The sequence below is a fragment of the Hemicordylus capensis genome, chromosome 2 (genome assembly GCF_027244095.1).
Source record: "Hemicordylus capensis ecotype Gifberg chromosome 2, rHemCap1.1.pri, whole genome shotgun sequence".
In the NCBI taxonomy this organism is placed as follows: Eukaryota; Metazoa; Chordata; class Lepidosauria; order Squamata; family Cordylidae; genus Hemicordylus; species Hemicordylus capensis.
The window spans coordinates 239,641,093-239,661,508 of NC_069658.1; the positions used below are offsets into that span (position 1 = coordinate 239,641,093).

Sequence of the window (20,416 nt, forward strand, 5' to 3'; positions counted from 1 at the left end):
CCCTTCTGCTCCATTTTTGGCCTTGAAGGACTCAATAAAAAGGGTAACATTGGAACTCTTTCAGTGCTAAAATGTTATACTCAAGACTCCAGTGTCTCCAGCACATCCCACTGCTTTGGGGGTCCAGTTTCATTTTTGTTCCATTCCAGCTTTTTACCCATTGCTACAACTCCCATCATCCCAGCCAGCTTTAGGTTATTGCGGCTAGGGATGATGATGGGAGATCTGGTCAGGAGTAGCTGAAGAGCCTCCCCTTGCTCACCCCTGGACCAAGGACGGTTCAAGGTAGCGCAAGGAACTCAGCCGGAGAAATCGGGATTCACGAATCCCGAGTGCAGATTAGTAAAGCGCCTCTTGCAGAGCAAGGAAGGGAGGAAGAGTTAAATCGAAGGGTTAACCTGAGAGAGTCTAGATTCCTAGAGTGGTTTGGAGTACCTCTATGAACGGTCGCCGGAAACGGGGTATTTCCTTCTCTTACAGCTTGCTTGTGCTGCAGCAGCCCCCTTGCAAGGGCCGGCCACCGGAGGGTGAGTGCAGAGTCCAGTCTGGGTGTACGAGAGGCGGCAGAGCCCGGAGAGCAGACGATGCAAGGGAGGAGGAAAGGGGGGAGTGGTGGATCCCCCAGTGGGGGAGAGCAACGGGAGAAAGCAGGTGTGCGTTCTCCGCTTTACACACACACACCCGTGGGGGTGGGGGTGGGCAGAAGTCACGGGAGGGAAGCCTGTAGGGAAGAAAAGCTCTGCAGGATCAGGCTAAAGTTGCCCGTCTAGTCCAGCATCCTCCTCCCTCCCGTGGCCAGCCTGTCTACCATCCGAGAAGCTTGCAAGCGGGGAAAGAGGGCAACTGCCCCCTCCTGTCGGCGATCTCTTGCCCCTGGAATTTAGAAGCACGCCCCCCCACCACACACACACTCTGATGGAAATGTACAGCTACCCAGGCTGGATGCCCTCGATAGCCGTATTCCTGGTGGGTTTGGCTAATCCCTTTTGGAAAGCATGCAGATTGGTGGCCATCGCCACATCTTGTCGTAGCATAGTGTTGATTAGTGTTTTTAGACGTCGTAAATACATTTCTTTCATTTCCATTTGTGAAAGAACAGCATATGCATTTTCTAAATATATAAGCAAAATTGATTCCTGACTTTGCCCGCACAGGGAGGGAGCTCTGGAAGCCGAGTGATATATCCTAGGCTGGCATGAGGCGTCTTTTGCAACACCCCCATCAGGGAGCCCTATTTCTCTCTCTTTCCCTGCTAAGCCAGCTGAGATCTTTACAGGGCACTAAAGTAGAGCATTTATTTTTTAATCTGGTTAGATTGAAGTATATATGGTGGAAGATTTGGGGATTCTGTGGAGAAAAATGTCAAGGAAGCAGCTGCTGATGGTAACCCCCTCCCTAGATGAAATGCAAGGAAACAGCCACTAATTGTAGGAGAAGGGAGCTGAGAAGAGAAACCTACATCCCTACATTCACCCCACAATAGATGGCTGAGGCAGTTTACCCACCCATGGGTTTCCCCCTCACACCGACTTTAAGAACATACGAACAGCCCTGCTGGAATAAGCCCAAGACCCATCAAGCCCAGCATCCTGTTTCACACAGTGGCCCACCAGATGCCACTGGAAGCCCACAGGCAGGAATTGAGGGCATGCCCTCTCTCCTGCTGTTACTCCCCTGCAACTGGTATTCAGAGACATCCTGCGTCTGAGGCTGGAGGTGGCCTATATTTTTAATGTAAACCGCCCTGAGCCATTTTTGGAAGGGCAGTATAGAAATTAAATAAATAAGCAAACAAAAATATAGCCCTCCGACTAATAGCCGTTGATAGACCTCTCCTCCATGAAGTTATCCAAACCCCTCTTAAAGCCATCCAAGTTTTTGGCTGTCACCACATCTTGTGGCAGAGAATTCCATAAGTTGATTATGTGTTGTGTGAAAAAGTACCTCCGTTTGCTGGTCCTAAATTTTGTGGCAATCAACTTCATTGGATGACCCCTGGTTCTAGTGTAATGTGTGAGGGAGAAGAATCTCTCTCTATCCACTTTCTCCACACCATGCATGATTTTATAGACCTCTATCATGTCTCCACAGTCACTTTTTTCTAAACTAAAAAGCCTCAGGTGTTTTGCCTTGCCTCATAAGAAAGGTGCTCTAGGCCCCTGATCATCTTGGTTGCCCTCTTTGGCACCTTTTCAAGTTCTACAAAAGTCCTTTAGCTGTGGTGACCAGAATTGTACGCAGTACTCCAAGTGTGGCTGCACCATGATTTTGTATAAAGGCACTGTAATATTAGTTTTATTTTCAATACCTTCCTAATGATCCTTAGCATGGAATTGGCCTTTTTCACAGCTGCCACAGATTGAGTCAACATTTTCAACGAGCTGTCCACCACGATCCCAAGATCCCTTTCCTGGTCAGTCTCTGACAGCTGAGATCCCATCAGCGTATACTTGAAGTTGGTGTTTTTTGTCCCAGTGTGCATCACTTTACACTTGCCAACATTGAAGCACATTTGCCACTTTGTCGCCCACTCACCCAGTTTGGAGAGATTCTTTTGCAGCTCCTCACAGTCTGTTTTGGATTTCACTACCCAAAAGAGTTTGGTATCATCTGCAAATTTGGCCACCTCGCTGCTTACCCCTACTTCTAGATCATATATGAATAAATTAAAAAGCACCAATCCCAGTACCGATACTTGGGGGACCCCACTTCCTGCTTCCCTCCCCTGTGAAAGCTCTCCATTTATACCTACCCTCTGTTTCCTGTCCTTCAACCAGTTAGCAATCCACACATGTACTTGTCCCCTTATCCCATGACTGCTAAGTTTCCTCAGGAGTCTTTGATGCGGAACTTTGTCAAAAGCTTTTTGGAAGTCCAGGTATACTATGTCAACTGGATCACCTTTATCCACACACTTGTTGACACTCTCAAAGAACTCCAAAAGGTTTGTGAGGCAAGATTTACCTTTGCAGAAGCCATACTGGTGCTCTCCCAGTACTGCTGTTCTGTGTGCTGTTCTATGTGCCTTGGGCCCCCAGATGTTGTTGGACTACAAGTCCCATCATCCTCAGCCAAAAGGGCCATGTCTGGGGATAATTGTAGTCCAACCACATCTGGGAGCGCAAGGTTAAGAAACCCTGGCTTAGAACATCATCTCTTGTCACTTCTATCTGACACAATTCTTTAGCCTTCGTCCCCAAAAAACCTGGTTCAAGAACAGGTATATGCTCAGTATCCTCTTCTGTGAAGACAGATGCAAAGAACTCATTTAACTTCTCTGTAACCTCCATATCATCCTTAATAATCCCTTTCACTCCCTCATTGTCTATCGGTCCAGCCGCCTCCCTGACAGGTTTCCTGCATCTGATGTATTTAAAGAAGTTTTTGTTATTCCCCTTGATGCTTTTAGCTAAATGTTCCTCACACTCCTCCCTTATTGTCATCTTGCATTTCTTTTGCCAGAGTTTGTGTTCCTTTCTGTTCTCCTCATTTAGGCAGGTCTTCCAATTTCAGAAGGAAGTCTTCTCCTTTATGGCTTCCTTGACATTACCTGTTAGCCATGCTGGCATCCTGCTGGACTTAGTGGTACCTTTCCTCCTTTTGGGTATACATTCTAACTGGGCCTCTAGTATTGTGGTTTTAAGTAAACTCCATGCATTCTGGAGTGAAGTGACTCTCCTGATTTTCCTTTTCAGTTGTTTTTTTTCCACCATACTCCTCATTTTGGAGAAGTTTCCTCTTCTGAAATTCAAAATGTCTGTGTTAGACTTCCTTGTTGCTTCTCTCCCCACATATATGCTGAATTTAATCATACTATGGTCACTGTTACCTCAGGGGTTGATGACACTGACATCACACTCCAGGTCTTGGGTGCCACTCAGGATTAAGTCCAAGTTCGCCTTCTCTCTAGTTGGTTCCAAGACCAACTGTTCTAGGGCACAGTCATTCAGCATATCTAAAAAGTTGACCTCTTTGTCATTACCTGACTGTGAATTTCCCCAGTCTATGTGTGGGTAATTGAAGTCGCCCATTATTACAGCCCTGCCTCTCCTTGACGCCTCCCTGATTTCCTCCTGCAACTCACAGTCACTGTCAGCATTTTGATATGGAGGGCGATAGCACGTCCTCAGCAGCACATTTGCTTTCAGGCCTTGTATTGTGGAACATCTTGCCTCCCACTCTCTGCTAATCCTGAAGGTCCCATGATCAGTACATTTCTCTGCACCCTTGAATTTGGGTACCTTTTGCAGTTTCAGAAGTCCTATTCAGATGTTAAGCCCAACACACAGTTGTACACTTTTCCTTGGTTCACTTTTAAAAGAAATGCATATACAGTTATTTACTGGTATAAATAACTGTGCACGTGTGCACAGATGCCAGCACTGTACAATGCACTGTACAATGTCTGAATGGGGTAAAGTAGTATAGAGCAGAGAAGAGCAAGTAGGCAGCAGCAGGAAAGGAAGGGAGGGGGAGTTGTTGGGGATGGCGCTGTAGAGGGGGCTGGATCATGCGACTCTCAATGATGTAGGCTTATTTTTTGTCCCCACCCCACCCACGCAGGAACAAGAACCTCTTCCTAGTCTCTGGTTCTCTTTCAATCTTGTCTTTTCCCAGAGAGTAGTCTCCATCACAAGCCAGAATAACCCACTCTTGCCTCTGAAATACCTTCCATGAAAGTGCCATCATTTGCACATGGAGTAACGGCTGTCTGGTGAGGCTCCTTTGGACTACAGGCCAAAAATGGAAGAGCAAGACTTGGCCAGTGTTGAAGCAGCAAGAGGCCTCAAGGCAGTTCAGGTTAGGAGCTCTGGAGACGGATCTGAACAGAAAACGCTGTTTGGGGACACCACCAGGACAGATGTGCACCAATTGCGATTCAGACAGTTCTGCTACCAGGAGGCTGACGGGCCCCGTGAAGTTTGCAGCCGACTCCACAAACTTTGCTGTCAGTGGCTGAAGCCAGAAAGACACACAAAAGTTCAGATGCTGGACTTGGTGATCCTGGAGCAGTTCCTGACCATCCTGCCCCCAGAGCTGGAGAGTTGGGTCAGAGAATGTGGAGTGGAGACCAGTTCCCAGGCGGTGGCCCTGGCAGAAGTTTTCCTCCTGAGCCAGGCAGAGGACAAGAAGCAGGAAGAGCAGCAGGTGAGAGCATCTCTTTCATCCTGGTAACTCCCATAGGCCGGCAGTGTGAATGAGGCCATCATAGAAATTCTAACAATCCACAAAGGTTAATCCTAAAATCCTGCCCTCCCCCCCACCCCCGGCTCTTTTTACTGCATCATATGTTGTTGATGATGATTTTAAATAATTATACCTCTTCTGATTAAGAGTCCAGATAGCAGCTGACATAATTAGTAGAAACAGAATGAGCAGCAGGGGAAGACCGTTTCATCCTAGTAGTTGCAAGTAGCAGAACAAGATTGTGAAGATACCCGAATATTCCCCCGAGATATGTGTACCATAATTCTTATCTCTTGAAATGTCATAAGAAGTGTTGTTCCAAGCCCCTTCCCCACTGCAGCTCTTTGCCTGAACTATGATGATAATAAATTATCATTAAAAATGTTTATATCTTGCCTTTTGATGAAGAACCCGCAAAGCATATAACAACATGTATAAAATATGTTACCACAGAGGATTAGCAAAAAGCACTTAAGAAAAAAACACATTAATCATGACTGACTCAGGGGAAAAGCCTAACCCCACCATAAGCCTTTTTCATTTTAGACTTTATCTCCCAAGTCCCCCCAAAATAAACTTGCTTTTGGCTTCTACCTCAAAGAACGAGCAGAGTAGATCTCCCAAGGATGGAAATTCCATCTTCTCTGCGCCTCTTTGAAGAATGTCCTGTCCCAGCTTCTTCAGCCTGTGCAGGAACATTAGCCTTGGTGGTGTTAGCACCTGGGCTGGGCACATGCCTCCATTGTTTGGCTGGGAGCTCCAGACCTATTGGCCGCTTGGCCCTCGCACATGTCCCCACCTCTGACTTGGCTTGGGAGAAGCAGGAGGGAGGAGCATGCTCCGTGTTGGAACTTTTCAGGCAGTGCTCATTGCTGCCTCCTCTGTCAGGTGAAGGTCAGAACCCAGCGCCTTCTCCCCATTTTCTCCATCTCTGCCCCTCCATTTTCACAGTGACCCAGATTCTGAGCTCAGTGGAGGGGGAGGGACAGTGGGCGGTCCTCATGACCAACGGCAGCCAAGTTGTCATGCACACTGGAGGGGTTGAAGGCTGGTGGCCCTAGTGCCCAGTGACAGCTGAGCCAAAGGCCACAGTGGAGGAGACAGCGCATGGCCCTTGTGCCCAATGACCACCCAGATGTCGGGAATGGTGGAGGAGGCAGATGATGGCTCCAGGAGCAACCCAGCTGCTGGGCTCAGTGGAGGGCCAGCAGGTGACCTGGCATGTCCCAGCAACTCAGCTGCCAGTGCTGGTGGGGCTGAAGGAAGCTCTCACACCTGGTGGGGCAGGCAGGCCTTGTACCCAGTGGCAACCCAGCTGCTGGGCATTTTGGCAAGCGTGGCTAGCAGCCCTTGCAACTAGCAGTTGAGTGTGGTGGGTGGCCCTCATCCTCGAGGCGTGGGACAGAGGAGAGTACAAAAGCTGCAGGTGTGTCTCTCTTCCCTCCTCACTCTCCTTCATTTTGCCTGCAGTCAGGTGGCCCTCATGCCCAGCAGCAATCCACTTGTTGACATGGAGGGAAGGGGAGGTGGGAGACTCTCAGGCCCAGCTCAGAGGAGGAGGGGATGGAGATGCCCTAAGAGTAGAAGGTTGGTAGCCTCCCGCAATATAGTTCTCCTCCCATATCTGTTTTTTAAAATGGCATGACAACACCGCACAAACAAACAAAAAAGGTTGAAGGGCAAGATATCAATGCACAGTAAACCCCCACCTTCCAAATTCCATGCAATGGCAAGGCTGCCTCAAGGAGATTGCAAAAGAGAGGGAAATGTGCAAACAAAGCAAGTACTGTGCGGCCCAACACATCAGCCATAACAAGGGTGTCCTGGTGCTTAATGGCTTCAAAATAAAAAGGAAGAGTGGTTTGGGTTTCTGTTTTTGTTTGCCTTTAGAGGGAGCATGTACAGATTTAGCAAAACCAGGGAGGGGAGCAGAAGCTGTGTGCCTGAGCCAAGCCCTCTGGGCCCAGACTTGGAACTTTTAAGTTTTTAGTGCTTTTGCCTAGCAAAGCACCTGAACATTAGGAAGCCTGTCCCCAAAGGAGGTCCCTGTGTATTCTTGACACAGTGTCCCTTGATATAGAGTAAACTCTTTCCTAACCCCTCTCCCCTTTCCCTCTCCAGGATTGGCTTCCAGTGCAGCAACTGGCAGCAGAAATGGTGGGTGATTTCTCTGAGGCAGAGAAGTCTCCATTGGACACCAGAGAGACACCGCTCTTCAGGGGGATCATACAGGAGCATGATCAAGGTGTCACCTCTCTGGGTAAGGACTGATGGAGTCTGTTCTCTCTTGCCCTCTTTCTGTCTCTGCTGTATCTAAAATCCATGGCTGATCTCATGGGTCCTCTTTAGCCTGTGTGGGGTTAAGGGTTTGTCTCTCCGGCCTCTTCTCCTAGTTTCAAAATAGTTTCAATTCTGGGAGACTTTATGCTATATGGCTAAACCAGCATGTTGAATTATGGCCAAGAGCTTAGGAGGGAAGAGGTTTCCACAGAAGCAAGGGAATTGACAATCTGAAAAAATACTACATTGCTTGATCTTTCAGAAATGTTCTTTCAGCAATTTGTAGAAATCTGAAGACTTTTCAGAATCTATTCAAAGAATTTAAGGCCCTCCTTAAGAATTGAAGGGCTTTCCTCATTAACAGATTAATATTCTAACCTTGGGTTCCTTGGGTTTTAAACTGATTTTTAATTGGGGTTCTAATTGAGGTTTAGCCAGCTTTTAGCCCTACTGTTGTAGTACCTACTGGTACTGTTTTGTTTCTTGTCTTTTGTCTGTTCTTCTGGTGGTAATTTATTATTGCGGTGAGCCACCCTAAGCAGCTTTGTTCTGGAAGGGTGGAATATAAATATTGTTGTTAAAACCAATCCATTAAAAGCAGACTGAAGTCAGGTGCAAAATTGGGAAGATAAACTGAAAATAGTAAATGCTTTAGGAAACGGGCTCTCACCTGGCAGGTGACCTTGAGGGTGTCCATGTGGGAGAAAGTGATTCCTGCGGTATACAGGACTCAGGTCGTGTAGTGGTTTAATGGCAAAAAGCACCTTGAACCCAGTCAGGTGGCTAATGGGATCCAACGTCTTCCCACCTCCCTTGTTTCCTTCCTAGGCAGCAAAAAGACCCTTGTGCCTCATTCCAGGCCTTCTCGTCTCTTTGATGGAGGGGATGCAGTTGCTGCTCCATCACTGGATCAGGTAAGAGAAGAATGACTGGAAGAGATGGGCAAAGGGTAGCCCTGGGTGTTTCTCCACATCTCCCAGGGCCTGAAGAAATCAGCCTCTTTCCCTCTGCTTCTATCACAGCTGCCCACCAGGAAGGCTTTGGATGTCACCAAGGAATCTCTGGGTCCAGCAGAGGAAACTCTAGTCTTCTCAGATATACTGTATTTCTGGATTTTTGCATCACCTATGAAGATAAATTGCTTTTTTCTTTCTTTCTTTCAGGGTCCAGTGATCTTTGAGGAGGTGGCTGTGCATTTCACAGAGGAGGAATGGGCTCTGCTGGATCCAGAGCAAAGAGCACTGCACAGGGAAGTCATGGAGGAGACTTCTGAGCATCTGGCCTCTCTGGGTAAGGCTCCCACTTCTCAGTGGATAGAAACAGAAAGCAAGAATTGTAGCGATTGTTGGCCTGTCTCTGTGCATTGTCGGGATATCATGGAGAATGATACTGGCTGGTGCATATTCCTTGGAGGATCTGTTTATTTTAATTTACTCTTTTGAAATGTAATTGCTATTCCAATGAGTGCCCACAAAGTGTGGATAGTTAAACATAACGGTTAAATGTATCCTCCTCTCCTGAGCTAGCAGGGATATTGTGATGCTTCAGTCCTCATCTGATGACCGTGCTGCTCTCCATCAGATCTCAAGGTGTTTGAAGTTGCCTCTGCTCTTCTTTGGAGGAACAGGATGGTCTAAGAGGGACTTCCTTTCTGGTTTGGAGCATTATTATTAAAAACCAGCTGAAATGGTTTCAAGGCAGTTTACATGCAAGAGAAAATCAATAACAATAAAAAGTATCTGACATAATCATCTTACCCACATACACTATCATGCATATTAAGAATAAAATCACCCTTCCGTTCTTTTAGACATTTGATTCACCTGAGGCCTATAAAAAGATGGCTTTATTACCTAATGTTTTTCAGTTGCCTGGTGCTTCTCACAATCAGTGCAGTGTTAGTTTGTCAGGATTCTGAGACCTTTGTAGTCAATTCTATGTTGGTGTCTTCTGCTGTGTTTTTATCTTCTCTACATGCTTTGTTAGAAGTTGTAAAAGTAAACAAGGGTCTTAATAGCAACTTGGTTGAGTCTTTTTTGTAATTGTTAATCCAGTACCCCCATAAGAAACACAGATCCAAGAAGCGATGTAGTCCTAAACTGCAGGTTTCCCCATCCAGCAGCTTCCTGTCTCCGTATATAGCAAATCTAAATTCTGAAGTGTGGAAAGCCATCTCACTAGAGGCAGTCCAGAACACACACCAACAATAGATGTGGGAGGAATGCTGTGCTGGAGCTGAACAAGGACTGTTGCTCTCCCCCTGCCCAATACAAGAGCCACCGTGTGACAAGGTGCCTCTTTGCTCAGTTAGCAGAAATCGCTCCTCGGTGCCACAGCCAAAAATCCAGCTCCTGGATCCTTCTCCAACCTTGCCTTCCTCCTTGTAGTATTCTCAGTGAGCAGCATTTTCTGCTAACAGATTTATGCTTCTGATCTTGAGCAGTAACCCCTGCCATTACATTCTCTCCCTGGGGAAGAGTTACAAGATCTTTCCATGTTGTCCTTTCTGAAAGGAGGGGAGATCTCTGACAGGCTTGAGTGGGTTCAAGTTGTGTCCAAACTCTGGGTACAAATGTCTATGCAATGCCTTATTGAGTTATTAATTTAAAATTTGTCGTTGCACTATTTTGCCCAGTAGTGTCTCCTTTAATCTCCTCCAACTGAAGTTCTCTGCCCTCCAGCATTTCAGCTGTCAGTTCATTAGCTCTGACAATGGCTCCTTAATTTCCATGCTGTCCTTTCAGCCCATGGGGCTGAAGGGAGGGGAGATCTCAGACTGGCTCAAGTGGATTCTCTGAATATTTGTTCTTGCCCAAAGTGCCTGAAGTCTTTCTACTGTTTGTTTCTTTCCAAGAACTGGTTTCCAGTTCTGACTTCACCTGGCTAGGAGAAGAGGAAGGATGGTTTGCTGAGGGCTCTGAGGAAGGGGAGAGATCAGCAGGTAGCCCACAAGTCTTAGGATGGGTGATATTTCTCAGACATTTCAGATGGGGAATATCTGGTGGGTCCTTGGCCAACTGAGAAAAAGGAATGGCATACAGATGGCATTCATTCATTCATTCATTCATTTGATTTCTATACCGCCCTTCCAAAAATGGCTCAGGGCAGTTTACACAGAGAAATAATAAATAAATAAGATGGATCCCTGTCCCCAAAGGGCTCACAATCTAAAAAGAAACATAAGATAGACACCAGCAACAGTCACTGGAGGTACTCCAGCGGGCCGGTTACTCTCCCGCTGCTAAATAAAGAGAATCACCACATTAAAAGGTGCCTCTTTGCCAAGTTAGCATTTGTGTCCAAACTCAGGCTGGAAATGACTATGCAATGCCTTATTGAGCATGCTATTCCTTATTGAGCATGTCATTGGTTCCTCTAGCCCAATATTCATTCATTCATTCATTTATATATTGCCTGATATATACATTTCTAGGAGGTGTACATAATCCAAATTACAATATAAAAAGAAAAAAACACTTTCACAGAATAAAAACAATTAAGCAACTTGAAATCAGTTTTAATTAAAAGCCTGAGAAAAGAAAGAGGTCTATCTTAAGGGTCTTTTTAAAAGCAATTGGACATGGAGAAGCTCTTACTTTGACAGGGAGTGCATCCAAAGCCCTGGGGCAGCCATAGGGAGGCCCAGCCCCTGAGTTGTATCCAAACTAGCCGGCTGGTAACCAGACCTCACCAGATGATCTTAATAGGCGGCAGAGTTCATGACAAAGAAGGCAATCTCTTAAATACCCTGGACCTAAGCTGTTCAGTGTCTTTTTTAACTGACAGGGACAGTCCTAGACTGCTCCTTAAGCTCCTCCAACTGGAAATGCTGAGGACTGAAACTGGGAATTTAAGCATCTGAAGTTCTCTGCCCTCCAGGATTTCAGCTGCCAGTTCATCACCATCAAAAGAGCCTCTTTAATTTGTGGCGAGGTTTGCCTCTGCACAATGTCTCCTTTATCCTATTATTCATAGCCAAGTTAATTGGGTTTGCTCCCTGATATGAGGCTGTGTTTGTCTCTCACAAGGTTTCTTCCCTTATTCTTGCAGGTGATGAGAGGGGACATGAGAGAGAGGGTGAAAGGTACAGGAGAAAAGCTGGAGGAAACTGGAAGGGGAGAGAGAAACCTGTTCCTTCCAAAGGGAGTGACTTGCCTGATATTCCAATCCAACAAGAATGTCACAAAGGAAACCAAAGGAATATAGTTCCTCTGCATGCAGAAATCTCAACTGGTAAGCCCAGAAAGCACCAAACAAGGTGCATAGGGGAGAAACCATATCCATGCTCAGTGTGTGGAAAGACTTTCAGATGGAACTCAGAACTTACTATACATCAACGAAGTCACACAGGGGAGAGACCATACCCATGCTCAGTATGTCCAAAGAGCTTCAAAAAGCGCTCAGCGCTTACTTCCCATAAAAGAATCCACACAGGGGAGAAACCATATCGATGCTTGGTTTGTGGGAAAAGCTTCAGACTCAGTGGAAACCTTAGCGTACATCAAACGATTCACAGAGAAGAGAGACCATATCCATGCTCAGTGTGTGGAAAGAGCTTCAAGAACACTGCATACCTTAATTCCCATCAAAGAATCCATTCAGAAGAAAAATATTATAAATGCTCACAGTGTGGAAAAAGCTTCAGCCAGAGTTCAAGCCTTACTTCCCATAAAAGAATGCACACAGGAGAGAAACCATATTCATGCTCAGTGTGTGCAAAGACCTTTAGGCAGCTCGCAGGCCTTACTTTCCATCAACAAATCCACACTGGGGAAAAGCCATATCAATGCTCAGTGTGTGGAAAAAGCTTCAGCACCAGTACAAACCTTAATGTGCACCAATCAATTCATAGAGGAGAGAGACCATATCAATGTTCAGTGTGTGGCAAGACTTTCAGGAACACCGCCCACCTCAATTCCCATCAAAGAACCCACTCAGAGGAGAAACCTTATAAATGCTCAGAGTGTGAAAAGTGCTTCAGGTCAGACTCAGAGCTTACTTGCCATCAAAGAATCCACACAGATGAGAAACCATATCAATGCTCAGAGTGCGGAAAGACCTGCAGACGGAGCTCAGAGCTTATTGTCCATCAAAGAATCCACACGGGGGAGAAACCACATTCATGCTCCGTGTGTGGAAAGAGCTTCAGGCAGAGATCAAGCCTTACTTCGCATCAAAGAATCCACACAGGGGAGAAACCATACCAATGTTCAGGGTGTGGAAAAAGCTTCAACAGCAGCACAGGACTTATTCGCCACTATAGAAGCCACACTGGAGAAAAACCATATCCATGCTCAGTGTGTGGAAAGAGTTTCAAAAGCACCACACATCTTAATGCCCATCAAAGAACCCACTCAGAAGAGAGACCATACAAATGCTCACAGTGTGGAAAGGGTTTCAAGAAGAGTGCAAGCCTTATTTTGCATCACAGAATCCACACAGGAGAGAAACCATATGAATGCTCAGTGTGTGGAAAGAGCTTCAGGAATAATGAAAACCTTTATGTACATCAAAGAAGCCACACAGGGGAGAAACCATATAAATGCTCAGAATGTGGAAAGAGCTTCAGTACTAGCAGCAACCTTACTAAACATCGACGTCTTCACACAAGGTAGAAAGCATTTAATTGTTCAGGATGATGAAGCAGCTTGGTGTGGAGTACAGAATTCCATATCCAATGATTAAATTGTGTTACCTTGGCCTATTTTTGGACTATGCTGGACTATGGAAACTTGTGAACTGAAAAGGAACAATGGACCGGAATCTAAACCAAATAAAGAGAAATAAAGGGAGAAATCTAACATTTTGCTGGATACTATGAAAACTCTAGCAGAGAAGCCATACTTAGGCTAACTTTGCTTGATGAAAGGGCCTCTGAGCAAGAAAGAGGCACAGCTTGGATCCATTTGGCCAAAGAGTGCTTAAAAAAGGAGAGGTTTTTAAAAATGGTATTAAGACAGCATACTTTGAAATATATCTTAGAATTCACGACATTGCAGTACCATATCATTCCTGAATATGGAGTGATAACATTTAACATTTTCTTAAATGTTAGAGAGTAACATTTAAGAAAAGTATGTACCAATCAACTTCCATTAAGAAAAAGGGGAAAAAGAGGTGACAAATAGAGTGGGAATATTCAGCCTTGACATACTTGGTGGTTGCTTTCTCATAGACTGACCACTTTTAGAATAACCCTAATCATTATTTCTTACATTATTGATAGTATCGTTTGTGATTGATTGGGGGTTACTCTATGCTTTCCTGGGATCTACCTTCCGTAGAGAGATTGCTCTGATCCCAATTTAGGAGCCCGCTGCTCCTTCTAGGTAGGCTGCCACCAATTGGAGACTGATCTAAAGTCACTGATCAGGCTCAGACATGGCTTCAACAGCCCTAGAACTGTCTGACAGGACTTACAGGCACTGTACAACCAGAGTCCACACAACCTTGCTCTAGGAAAAAAAAAAGCATATTAATCTAAAAACAATTTAGTAGCACATGACATTACAATGCATATGGGGAAGAGTTTTGCAAGTAACCCTCCAGAACCTTAAAACCAAAAATGAAGCCACTTGTAAGTATATTAAATTTATTAAGAAATAACAGTTGCACACAGAATAAGGAGGTGGGGAAATTGGGAATACAGGAAGCAATTTTATTATGTGTGTATTGCATCTGCAAGTTCTCATCCAGCAGAGCTCCAGATTCTTAGGGGTTTAACTCAAACCTCTTCTGTTACCGGAAACAATGTCCCACTGTGACGCATTCAATGGATTCTTTGAAGATAAACTTTTTCACATTCAGGATGATCCGAACAACAGTATTTCTACAGGGCCAGCTAGTGGAGTGTCCAGCAATCTATTTCTCCTTGATATCAGTATCAGGAAATGGCATTAGTCCCTTAAATGCCTGCCTAAAGGCAGTAATGGACTGGATAATAAACTGAAGCTGAATCCACCCAAGCATGAGGTGCTTATTGTGGGATGTAATCTGCAAGATGGGATAGAACTTCCTCTTCTGGGCAAGGTTACAGTCCCCCAGAAAGAACAGGTTCGTTACTTGGGAGTGCTCTTGGACCCAGGGCTCACCCTGGTGCCTCATGTTGAGGCTGTGGCCAGCAGTGCTTTTTGCCAGCTGCGATTGATTTGACAACTCCGCCCATTCCTTGAGAATGACCTGAAACCCGGTACACCAGCTGGTCACCTCCAGATTGGACTACTGCAATGTGCTCTATGTAGGGCTGCCTTTGTACGTATTTTGGGAATTTCACTTAGTTCAAAATGCAGCAGCCAGATTGGTCTTTGGGGTATCCCAGAGGTTTTTGGACAAAGTGCTGGTTATTACCATTAAAGCTCTGAATGGCTTAGGTCAAGGTTATCTGAAAGAGTGCCATTCTCTACAAGATCCCCACCGCTTATTGAAATCATCAGGAGGGGTCCATCTTTGTGTGCCACCAGTTCATCCGATGGTGATCTGGGATTGGGTCTTCTCTGTTGTTGCCCCTAGGTTGTGGGACATGCTCCCTGTGGATATGAGCGTTGTCTTCCTTCAGAAGAGCCTTAATGACCCATCTTTTTAGTCTGGCTTTTAATTTTAATCTTGTTTTAAATGATTTTTTATTTTAATGTTATTTTAGTGCAAACTGCCCAAAGCCATTTTAGGAAAGGCGGTATATAAATCAAACAAATAAAGGAACACAGGAATTCAAAGGAAGTCTAGCAGTAGGTAGGTCCTTGGCTGAGAGAGCATTCATCTTTACAGTGTCTCCCTTGGGACACCTGTTAGCAGATGGAAAATGGTGAACCCTGGCCTGGCCCTTTGTTTTTATAGCCATTATGGAGGAAGGCTATCCTCTTGCCAAGGATAGACAGTTCTTGGATCCACTGAGAAGGCTTTGCGCATCTCTGATGTCATGCTAGTTGAGGCCAAGCTGGATTTGAGATTTTCTCTACAAACTTGATATTTCTCTTCCTTAATGGGCCTAAATTTACATGTCTAAAGGTGGATTTGGTTTGAGCTGGTTATCTACTGTGGAAAAGGGCTTAGGTCTGTACCTTGACAGCTCTGTCCCTTAAAAAAACAAAATAAAAGCAAGAGCATACAATAACCAACAGGAGGAATGCCCCCATTCCCCAATTCAGAACACTTAGCTGGCACTCAGTCTGCTGCCACCAATATGCGATTTTTAGCTTTTCTTTTTACTGGCTTCACTCCCAGTCACTGAACCCTCTGTCTCTCAAAAAAAGATAGAAACTCAGTTGTGTGGTGAATAAAGGTAAAGTGTGCCCTCAAGTCAATTTCGACTCCTGGCGCCCACAGAGCCCTGTGGTTGTCTTTGGTAGAATACAGGAGGGGTTTACCACTGCTTCCTCCCATTCAATATGAGATGATGCCTTTCAGCATCTTCCTATATCCTATATATAGAGAGAGAGCCAGCGTGGTGTAGTGGTTAGAGTGTTGGACTAGGACCGGGGAGACCCGAGTTCAAATCCCCATTCAGCCATGAAAACTAGCTGGGTGACTCTGGGCCAGTCACGTCTCTCTCAGCCTAACCTACTTCACAGGGTTGTTGTGAAAGAGAAACTCAAGTATGTAGTACACCGCTCTGGGCTCCTTGGAGGAAGAGCGGGATATAAATGTAAAAAAAAATAAAATAATAATAATAATAATAATAATAATAATAATAATAATAATAATATATCGCTGCTGCCAAATATAGGTGTTTCCCATAGTCTGAGAAACATACCAGCGGGGATTCGAACTGGCAACCTTCTGCTTGGCAAGTCAAGCATTTCCATAAGTAGGGCAAAGAGGCATGAGGTGGGAACAAAACAGACATCAGTAATATAGTGAAAAAACAAGAATAAATTTACTGTAATAAAGTCTTCAAAAATCAGTACATGAACAAATGGGGAAACGCAGTTAGGCAAGAGGACAAATTAAAAATGTAAAGCAAACGAGCATGCTAGCCTAGACTAAGGCCTAACCGGTTCCAGTAGGCCCAGTTCCCTCACTACCGCTTCCTCAGCAGCTTCAACCCAACCCTACTTAATTAGGTTTCCAGCCTTTTGGCTCACACAACACACTGCTCCTCCCTCAGCAGCCTCCTCAGCAGTGTTCCCTCTAACAAGCTTGCAGGAGAGAGAAGAGAAGAGACATCTGCTCCTAGGTAGACCCCAGGGTGAGAGACTGGGTGCCTGCCTATTTGCTTCTCCTGCTGCCCCCTGTCTGTTATCTGCCCCCCAGGACTGGCTGCTGTGCTGAGGTTAAGCCTTGCAGGACTGGAGCCCGGGGAGGAGGGTAACTTGGCAGTTTCTTGGATTCCATCCGCCTAGAGCGGCCTGCTCAGGGCTATATAGGGTTCTGCCAGTGACTTCAGCCCCCCAGAAGCTTTTCCGTAGAGTTAGCCATGTGCTCTGGCGACTCCATAGGGGTGTCACTGAGGCTTGGTTCCTGACCTGCGTGGTTGTGGACTTCTGCGGTGCTGGAACTCAGGTGCGTTGCAACTGGTTCCTTTTGCATGCCATCACATGAACTTGAGAGCAATGCAAGTGGCTGGTCCTCAATGAGGGTTGGTGGATCTGAAGGCACTGGTCAGGGCTTCTGGGGCCTTAGGTGAAATCTCGTTGGAGCCTGCTTGAGTCTGACTGCTTGTGACCACGCTGACACAAGCATGTTAGGCAATGTGCTTGTTCAGATCATTTCCGATCAAAGCAATAGTTTATACAGGTGAAACTCGGAAAATTAGAATATTGTGCAAAAGTCCATTAATTTCAGTAATGCAAATTAAAAGGTGAAACTGATATATGAGATAGACGCATTACATGCAAAGCGAGATAAGTCAAGCCTTAATTTGTTATAATTGTGATGATCATGGCGTACAGCTCATGAAAACCCCAAATCCACAATCTCAGAAAATTAGAATATTACATGGAACCAAGAAGACAAGGATTGTAGAATAGAACAATATCGGACCTCTGAAAAGTATACAGTGTACTGTGCTTGATTGGCCAGCAAACCCGCCTGACCTGACCCCATAGAGAATCTATGGGGCATTGCCAAGCGAAGGATGAGAGACATGAGACCAAACAATGCAGAAGAGCTGAAGGCCGCTAATGAAGCATCCTGGTCTTCCATAACACCTCAGCAGTGCCACAGGCTGATAGCATCCATGCCAAGCCGCATTGAGGCAGTAATTGCTGCAAAAGGGGCCCAAACCAAGTACTGAATACATATGCATGCTTATACTTTTCAGAGGTCCGATATTGTTCTATTCTACAATCCTTGTCTTCTTGGTTCCATGTAATATTCTAATTTGCTGGGATTGTGGATTTGGGGTTTTCATGAGCTGTACGCCATGATCATCACAATTATAACAAATTAAGGCTTGACTTATCTCGCTTTGCATGTAATGCGTCTGTCTCATATATCAGTTTCACCTTTTAATTTGCATTACTGAAATTAATGGACTTTTGCACGATATTCTAATTTTCCGAGTTTCACCTGTAAGTCCTTGTACCCAGTAACTGTCTAGGGATCTTCCGAACCTCTGGTAATTTATTTTTATATTGTATCCATTTATTACATCTATACTGCTCTGCCTCCTTGGAGCCCAGAGTGGTGTACATGATTATGTTTATGCTTGCACAACCCTGTGAGGTAGGTTAGGCTGAGAGATATGTGACTGGCCCAGAATCACCCAGTGAGTTTCATGGCTGAACAGGGATTTGAACTCAGGCTTAACTGCCCAACTTCCCCCAGTCCAGCATCCTGTTTCACACCATGGCCCACCAGATGACCTGTCCTCCGTGAATTTTTCTAAGCCCCTTTTAAAGTCATCCAAGCTAGTAGCCATCGCCACATCCCGTGGCATTTGACCACTTCATATATCTTGGGGTCGAGGAGGAAGAGATGTTAGAACTGCTCCATGCCCATGAGGTTATAGGCCACCTCACAATTTGGGGAATCTATGACAATCCTCCTTCCCACCATCTGGCCAGGAGCTGCTCTATGCAGGCAGCCATTTGGCTAAAGGTTCACTGTGGCATGCTTCTTCAAAGTGAGGACTTCTTTCCGACTATGTTCTGCAGCTAGTCCAAACTGGGTTTGGATGGACACAGGCTTTAAAAAGATAATAATCCTCCTACTCATATGCCACCATTTCCCTGTAAACCTCCTCCAATCCTCTAGAGATTTGAGAGTGGATGTACCTCATGTGCTGGGCATTTAGGAACTGGAAGTCCTTGCATGCTTTCTCATAGGAGGTAAGAAAAGCCTGTCACTGTCGGGTGTATTTGGGCAAGTGGTAGGCATCCACACCTAAGGCCAGGGCACCTGCTGCTGGAAAGGCAGTCCTGGCTCCCATTCCCTGCTCCCTGATTAGCCTGGGTTTGCAGGCAAAGTCTTTCTATCCCCAGAACTGGAATCTTTTCCATGCTGGGCTCTCTCTGGCTCACTCATACAGCCACTTGGCAGAGAAAGGCTACTGAGCTCTCTCCCTTTTCTTGTATAAGTACTGGGGTGGCAGGGCTGTTGAGGGTCTGATTCTCAAAGGCTGTATCCATGTATGGACTCCTTACAGGTTCCTTGCTGAATTTTAACCACCTGACTAAAACCAAACCAAAACCATAGGAAACTGCCATCTACTGAGTCAGACCATTGGTCTATCTAGCTCAGTATTGTCTTCACAGACTGGCAGTGGCTTCTCCAAGCTTGCAGGCAGGAATCTCTCTCAGCCCTATCTTGGAGAAGCCAGGGAGGGAACTTGAAACCTTCTGCTCTTCCCAGAGCAGCTTCATCCCCTGAGGGGAAGATCTTGCAGTGCTCACACATCAAGTCTCCCATTCAGATGTAACTAGGGCAGACCCTGCTTAGCTATGGGGACAAGTCATGCTTGCTACCACAAGACCAGCTCTCCTCTCCCACTTTCATCTGTCTGCGTGCTTACTCCTTTCCACCTTTTCTGTGCAGCCTGATTCTGGCTCGGTCAACTTCTAGCAAGGTCCTTGCAAAACAATTAAATTTCGATCCCACCCACGGCCACCAATTGTGATGGACCAAGGGTTATTGTATGCCTTCCTGGCATCTAACTTCAGCAAAGAAATTATTCTGATCCCAATCCCACAGATGAGGTCTAAAGCTTATCCATTGCAATTTGGACTTGGTCCGCATTGGCCGTGACTTAACTGCCAACAGATCCTTAATATTCCTGGTAGCTGCGTCTTAGGTTTTTTGAATCCTTTCATTTAAACATCTTTCACCTATTCAAGCCTTTCCCCAACAGCATTCCTGGTGTTACACCCAGTTCTCATTCATTTAATCCTGACACCACCACTCCACTCACTCTTTTTTTTTTAATACACCCCCCCACACATACAAACCACTCCCTCACAATGTAAAATAATCCAAGCACTGAATTGCATTTAAGAGTATGTTTCAGTTGTAAATGAATGCAATTTGATTGTGCCTTTCTCCTTTTATTACAATTTTTCCTTTTTCTTAGTCTAAGCCACAAAGTATTACTGGGCTGTATCCCTTTTTAAAGTTTTATCCTTAAGCTCTGTATCTCAGGACAAGGCAGCAACCAATAATGCTAAATCAAGAGGGGTTTCCCACTAGAAACAATGAAATCCCTGTTTTAATCCATCTCCATTTTCTTGAATTTCTTAAAGCCTAATCACTTGAATTTCCAAAAAGCCTCACATAAATTTCCAAAGAAGAAAGATAAAGGAGAAATAAATTCAACCAGGGTCAAGAAACTCTTCCAGCGAAATATGCATGTTGTCTCAGACAAATGAATTTCCACTCCTTCAGCTTCCAGGGACTAAATAAGAAGTGAGGTATAGGAAGAAAGGACATGGACACATACAAAGGAAAGTTGTGTGTCTAGCCTATACGAATATTGCAAGGTTTTTCAGGATAACCCAAGTGTGTCCAAAACATACAC

General features: G+C 45.3%; 1 protein-coding gene across 5 annotated transcripts; it reads left to right on the forward strand.

Moving 5' to 3' along the window:
- Positions 1-445: 445 nt before the first annotated feature.
- Positions 446-15,100, forward strand: LOC128347465 (zinc finger protein ZFP2-like). Of its 5 annotated transcripts, XM_053302195.1 has the most exons (7): positions 619-651; positions 2,350-2,413; positions 4,564-5,148; positions 7,309-7,447; positions 8,296-8,381; positions 8,631-8,757; positions 11,518-15,100. In XM_053302195.1, the coding sequence occupies exons 3-7, from the start codon at positions 4,744-4,746 to the stop codon at positions 13,080-13,082; spliced, it is 2,322 nt and encodes a 773-aa protein (XP_053158170.1). In that variant the 5' UTR covers positions 619-651; positions 2,350-2,413; positions 4,564-4,743; the 3' UTR covers positions 13,083-15,100. The 5 variants fall into 5 exon arrangements, with proteins under 5 accessions (XP_053158167.1, XP_053158173.1, XP_053158171.1 ...); XM_053302192.1 differs by lacking the exons at positions 619-651; positions 2,350-2,413 and adding an exon at positions 446-527; XM_053302198.1 differs by lacking the exons at positions 619-651; positions 2,350-2,413 and adding an exon at positions 452-527 and having other exon boundaries at positions 4,618-5,148.
- Positions 15,101-20,416: the final 5,316 nt, after the last annotated feature.

Bases quoted from the DNA above. Each gene is read 5' to 3' on its own strand.
- LOC128347465 (XM_053302192.1), top strand. From the start codon at position 4,744: ATGGAAGAGCAAGACTTGGCCAGTGTTGAAGCAGCAAGAGGCCTCAAG. The intron at 5,149-7,308 runs GTGAGAGCATCT...TTCCCTCTCCAG, and splicing joins AGAAGCAGGAAGAGCAGCAG to GATTGGCTTCCAGTGCAGCA. The intron at 8,758-11,517 runs GTAAGGCTCCCA...TTATTCTTGCAG, and splicing joins TGAGCATCTGGCCTCTCTGG to GTGATGAGAGGGGACATGAG.